The 6,135-nt window shown below is 53.6% G+C and overlaps 1 protein-coding gene across 4 annotated transcripts in view; it reads left to right on the plus strand.

Moving 5' to 3' along the window:
• Tet3 (tet methylcytosine dioxygenase 3) overlaps positions 1–6,135 on the plus strand; it is a 102,573-nt gene extending 96,438 nt beyond the window's left edge. For all 4 annotated transcript variants that reach the window (XM_005364657.2, XM_026787977.1, XM_013352858.2 and 1 more), the window contains 2 exons: positions 2,399–2,735; positions 3,315–6,135. In XM_005364657.2, coding sequence (XP_005364714.1) covers positions 2,399–2,735; positions 3,315–5,092 — 2,115 coding nt within the window. In that variant the 3' untranslated portion in view covers positions 5,093–6,135. The remainder of the gene's footprint in view (positions 1–2,398; positions 2,736–3,314) is intronic.

Below are 6,135 nucleotides of genomic sequence, written 5' to 3' on the forward strand. Positions count from 1 at the left end.
TGGAGAAGAGGGGCGGTGGATCTCCAGAGGTGTGGGTGCTGGAGAAGAGGGGCGGTGGATCTCCAGAGGTGTGGGTGCTGGAGAAGAGGGGCGGTCAAGACTGGCTGAGGTGGGGACCCCCTCAAGGGAACGGTGCTGGTGCCATGCTTACTTTCAGCCGGACTGCAGAAGGCTGGAGGCTCAGACCTGAAATGCTAGAAAGGGTGGGGCCTCTAAGATAAAGAGAGCTGCAGGATGGGGACACTGGGGAGCAGGAAGGAGGTCACCTGACCTCCCAGCTCCTGTGATCTTTACTACTTAAAGATTAACTATTAGTCGCAAAATTTCTGAAAGTTTTCATGTCTTAAAATTTGTACGTGTGCATGCCAGCGGGTCTGCACATGTGGGCAGCTGGGCATGCATATGCATGAGTGCATGGAGGTCAGAGGTCAGCCTCCTGTCTTCCTCAGAAGCTGTCTGCCTTTGGGGGTTATAGTCTTATTCTTAAGTCAGAGTCTCTTGGTACTTGGAGCTGGGCAGTTAGGCTGGTGGCCAGTAAGATGAGATCCACTTATGCTTGGATTTTTAATGTGGGTCCTGAGGATCCAAACCCAGCTCTTAGAGTTTGCACAGCAATAGCATTATGCACTGAGCCCCATCCCCTCGTGATAAAAACTTTCGGAGTTGGGACTTGGAGAAGTGGCTCAGCTGCTAAGAGAACTTGCTACCCTTTCAGATACCCAGTTTGTTTCTCAGCAGCCTGTAACTCCAGCTCCAGGGAGTCTGATGCCCTCTTCTGGCTTTTGTGACACCTGTGGCATAGATTCACATGGGCACAGACACACTTATAAATAAAAAAAAAAATAATAATTTAAAAGAAAACCAAGTTGCTGGATCGTGGTGGAGCACACCCTTAATCCCAGCACATGGGAGGCAGCGGCAGGCAGATCTCTGTGAGTTCGAGGCCAGCCTCATCTACAGAGCAAGTTCTAGGACAGCCAGGACTACACACAGAGAAACCCTGTCTCAAAAAACCAAACAAAGAGACAGAAAACTTTTCTGAAATCTTGTAAAGAAAGCCACAGTCAGCATTTGGTGGCCATCCCTTCAGACAGCTGTGTGTGACCACGGCCATGTACAGCTATATAAAACTCCACGTACACGGGGCCACAGCGTGTCTGCCTGCTGTCCCAGGGCATGCTTTTCATAACTAGTGCTATTAAATGTGTTGAAGGCTCATGTGTAGCTCTGATGCCCGCTATTTAACCAGTTCCCCCACCCATATGCCATGAGGAGGCCCTGCAGCTCTGTGCTGGAGGCCCGGTGTACAGTGACAGTCACAAGTTTTAGTACTTGCTCTGTGACACCGAATCCTGCGGTCTCTAATATCCATCTGCTTCAGTGAGGTGTGCCTCTTACACATTTAGACACTGAAGAGGCGGAAAGTCTTGCCCGCTTTCTCTTGCCCCTTTTAATCTCATCTTTGAGGGTACCCCATCTGTGTCCTTTGCTTATTTTTTAATCATTATTTTTTAATCATGATTGTGGTTGCTGACAATCATAAGGTTTCTTAGGTGTGTTAGGGATAGAGGCGGCTCCCGTAATGCCTCCCCCTTTGTTGTATTTGACTTTTGCTGTTGTTTATGGCATAGGGTGTTAGAGAAGGGGAAGGCCTAAGACTGAGGGCCAGTTGCAGCTGGAATATAGGCGGAAGTCGGGTCCCTAGAAGGCAGTCTGAAGACTGACTTGTGCTCTGGGAAGAACCAAGCTGGGGAGAGTGACACCAAAGTGGGGACCTGAGCAGTCATGGAGTCAGCACGGTAACAGTCTAAAGCTTCTGTTTGGCACATAAAAGAACACAGGGAAAACAGAAAGAGCAGTACCAAATGGACAGCTCATCATCTTTGACTAAACAAAGCTGGTCCCAGAACAGCAGTGGTGTGTGTGTGGAAGCATGTGTAGTTGGGCATACATGCCACAGAGCAGGTATGGGCCCTGTCCTCGAGGGGTATCACCTCCCAGGTGTTGGGATGAAAGGCGTGTGCCACCACATCCGGCTTACAATTATTTATTTCTGAGGTCATTTTTAATAAAAAGAAAGGTTACCTTAGAAGCAAAGGAGCTGAGCAGTCAGGATTCAGGGAGAAGGTTTTGCCCATTAGTGTGGCACAGCACCACAACAGCAGGTGCCCTCGTCCCAGGTGAGCCACACTGGGGTATAAGAGGTAATGCGTAACTGAGCCTCTGAAAGCTGGCCCCCAGGCTCTGTGCTGTTAGTTTGTAGAACCTTAATGGTCAGGAGAGTGTGATGGGACAAGGTGAATGGCTGGTGGTAGGACTTTGTGGAGGTCACATGGTTGTAAGGCCAGACCCCTCTCTCCAAACATGGACTCCAGTTCCATCTCTCCCTGTGGGGCAGGTCTGCACCCTGACCAAGGAAGACAATCGCTGCGTGGGCCAGGTCCCTGAGGATGAGCAACTGCACGTACTACCCCTCTACAAGATGGCCAGCACGGATGAATTTGGCAGTGAGGAGAACCAGAATGCCAAGGTGAGCAGCGGGGCCATCCAGGTGCTCACCGCATTCCCTAGAGAGGTCCGGCGTCTGCCTGAGCCTGCCAAGTCTTGCCGCCAGCGGCAGCTAGAAGCCAGGAAGGCAGCAGCCGAGAAGAAGAAACTGCAGAAGGAGAAGCTGAGCACACCAGAGAAGATCAAGCAGGAGGCTCTGGAGTTGGCTGGCGTCACCACTGACCCAGGTAAGCAAGGGGGTACTATAGCACAGGTGTGGGCCCTGTCCTTAAGGGGTATCACCTCCCCCTCACGTCACACTGGCCACTTAGGAGGGGAGGTCCTGAGGCGTCTCACTCTGTCCATCAGAAAGGAGGCTTATGAAGCACCAGGCACAGCATTTGGCTTCTCCAGTGAGCGCTCACTGTGTCTGGGGAGAAGGCCGTTATTTCAGAGTCCACTATAGGAAGTGGCTGTGAGTGTCTGAGCGCCCACTCCTCCCTGGCAGGAGTCCTCGCTGTGACCCTAAAACCACACTTGGGAAGGTGAGCTTCAGTTGAAGCTAAGGCATTTTCTGGGGTCAGACAGAGTGATGGCAGAAAGGACATGGCCTCTCCACGGCTATCTCTCTTCACCTTGAAGTTTTTTTGGGGATTCCCAGGGAGCAAGTCCCAGCTGAGCTTGAACTCACCTCAGCACCTCATCCATCCTGGCTCTGCAGAGAGAACAGCTCTCAGGCAAGGAAGGCAGTTCTAGTCCATTGCACCTAGACCTTGCCAGGCTGTGGTGTCTGCCCCCGTTTCTACCTTGCCTTCTGCCTTCCCCAGGCCTGTCTCTGAAAGGCGGATTATCACAGCAAAGCCTGAAGCCCTCCATCAAAGTGGAGCCTCAAAACCACTTCAGCTCCTTCAAGTACAGTGGCAATGCAGTGGTGGAGAGCTACTCGGTGCTAGGCAGCTGCCGGCCCTCTGACCCCTACAGCATGAGCAGTGTGTATTCCTATCACTCTCGCTATGCACAGCCCGGCCTGGCCTCCGTCAACGGCTTCCACTCCAAGTACACACTTCCCTCCTTTGGCTACTATGGCTTTCCATCTAGCAACCCTGTCTTCCCCTCCCAGTTCCTAGGCCCCAGTACCTGGGGACACGGGGGCAGTGGGAGCAGTTTTGAGAAGAAGCCAGACCTCCATGCTCTACACAACAGCCTGAACCCGGCCTACGGTGGTGCTGAGTTTGCCGAGCTGCCTGGCCAGGCTGTTTCCACAGATACCCACCACCCCACCCCTCACCACCAGCAGCCTGCTTACCCAGGCCCCAAGGAATATCTGCTACCCAAGGTCCCCCAGCTCCACCCAGCATCCAGGGACCCCTCTCCCTTTGCTCAGAGCTCCAGTTGCTACAACAGATCCATCAAGCAAGAGCCAGTAGACCCTCTGACCCAGGCTGAGTCTGTGCCCAGAGACTCTGGTAAGATGGGCAGAACACCCTTACCCGAGGCATCTCAGAATGGGGGACCCAGTCATCTGTGGGGACAGTACTCAGGAGGCCCAAGCATGTCCCCCAAGAGGACTAACAGTGTGGGTGGCAACTGGGGAGTGTTCCCTTCTGGGGAAAGCCCTGCCATTGTTCCAGACAAGCTCAATTCTTTTGGGGCCAGCTGTCTGCCCCCTTCACACTTCCCAGACAGCCAGTGGGGACTCTTCGCTGGCGAAGGCCAGCAGTCGGCCCATCCTGGAGAACGGCTTCGAGGCAAACCCTGGAGCCCCTGTAAGTTTGGGAACAGCACTTCGGCCTTGACTGGTTCCAGCCTGACTGAGAAGCCGTGGGGGGTTGGAGCAGGGGATTTCAGCTCTGCCCTGAAAGGTGGTCCTGGGTTCCCAGACAAGTTGTGGAATCCTGTGAAAGTCGAGGAGGGAAGGATTCCCACACCAGGGGCCAGCCAGCTGGACAAAGCCTGGCAGGCCTTTGGCATGCCCTTGGGCTCCAGTGAGAAGCTGTTTGGGGCCCTGAAGTCGGAGGAAAAGCTGTGGGATCCATTCAGCCTGGAGGAGGGGACAGCTGAAGAGCCCCTAAGCAAGGGGGTGAAGGAAGAGAAGAGTGGCCCAGGAGTGGAAGAGGAAGAGGAGGAGCTGTGGTCAGACAGCGAACACAACTTCCTGGATGAGAACATTGGCGGAGTGGCTGTGGCCCCTGCCCACTGCTCCATCCTCATCGAGTGTGCCCGGCGAGAGCTTCATGCCACAACGCCACTCAAGAAACCCAACCGCTGCCACCCCACCCGCATCTCGCTGGTCTTCTACCAGCACAAGAACCTCAACCAGCCCAACCACGGGCTGGCGCTCTGGGAGGCCAAGATGAAGCAGCTGGCTGAGCGGGCGCGGCAGCGGCAGGAGGAGGCAGCGCGCCTGGGCCTGGGCCAGCAGGAGGCCAAGCTCTATGGGAAGAAGCGCAAATGGGGGGGTGCTATGGTGGCTGAGCCCCAGCACAAAGAAAAGAAGGGGGCTGTCCCCACCCGGCAGGCGCTGGCCATGCCCACAGACTCAGCGGTCACCGTGTCCTCTTACGCCTACACAAAGGTCACTGGCCCCTACAGCCGCTGGATCTAGGTGCCAGGAGCCAGCGTACCTCAGCGTCGGGCCCGGCCCGAGCTGCCTCTGTGGTGCTTTTGCCCTCATGCCCGGGGGCGGGTTGGGGGTGCAGAAGTCTCTCTATATCTACATATATGGATATGCCTATCATATATATGTATTTATGGTCCAAACCTCAGAACTGACCCGCCCCTCCCTCCCTACTTCCCCAGCACTTTGAAGAAGAAACTACGGCTGTCGGGTGATTTTTTTTTTTCGTGATCTTAATATTTATATCTCCACATTGTTTTTATTTTTCCCCTTGTTTTGAGGGGCTTTTAATTTCTCTTTGTTTTTAAAACTTTATCCTTGTATATCACAATAATGGAAAGAAAGTTTATAGTGTCCTTTCACAAAGGAGCGTAGTTTTAAATTCCATTTAAAATGTGTATTTATTGGGTTTTTTTTAAAGCGACAATAGTAATGGTTACAGATAGGCAGGAAAGGCCGTCAGTGCTTCCTGCCGGGCGAGCCCAGTCTCCTGGGAGCTGCGGGTTCTCCCAGCTATCTGCCCCCACAAACCAAGGTTAGCATGTAGCCCTGGTCTATCCCTCCTTCCCACAGGCCGGGGAGCCTTTGGGACCACCCCGTTCCCCTCTGTGGAATGGGAGAAGCTGTAGACATCTGGGGGCCCGGCCTGGAGATGCTGGTGTTTGATGTCCCCAGAAACCAGGTTGGAAGTAGACAGCTTCAAGCTTGCTAGTCTCCACACTGAATCCTCTCTGTCCGTTATTTATCAAGTCATATGATGTCCTGGTTCACTAGGCAGCACCTCACGCTGGAGCAGGAGTCGAGAGGCTCCTAGGAGCCCTTCCCGTCTCATTGGTAAAGCCAGTGAGTACCGGGCTGAAGGAGGCTTAGTGGCAGTTTCTTTACAAAATCGCCCCAAAGTTTGTCGATACTGAAAAAGGGCTACTGTATCTTTGAAAACAAGAAGTTGAACCCAAGCTGTGAAGAGCCAGCGTGCTGTGCAGTGCTGTATGGTGCGGTGCTGTATGGTGCTGTGCAGTGCCGTGCGGTGC

This window comes from Microtus ochrogaster (genome assembly GCF_000317375.1).
Source record: "Microtus ochrogaster isolate Prairie Vole_2 chromosome 14 unlocalized genomic scaffold, MicOch1.0 chr14_random_3, whole genome shotgun sequence".
Classification (NCBI taxonomy): Eukaryota; Metazoa; Chordata; class Mammalia; order Rodentia; family Cricetidae; genus Microtus; species Microtus ochrogaster.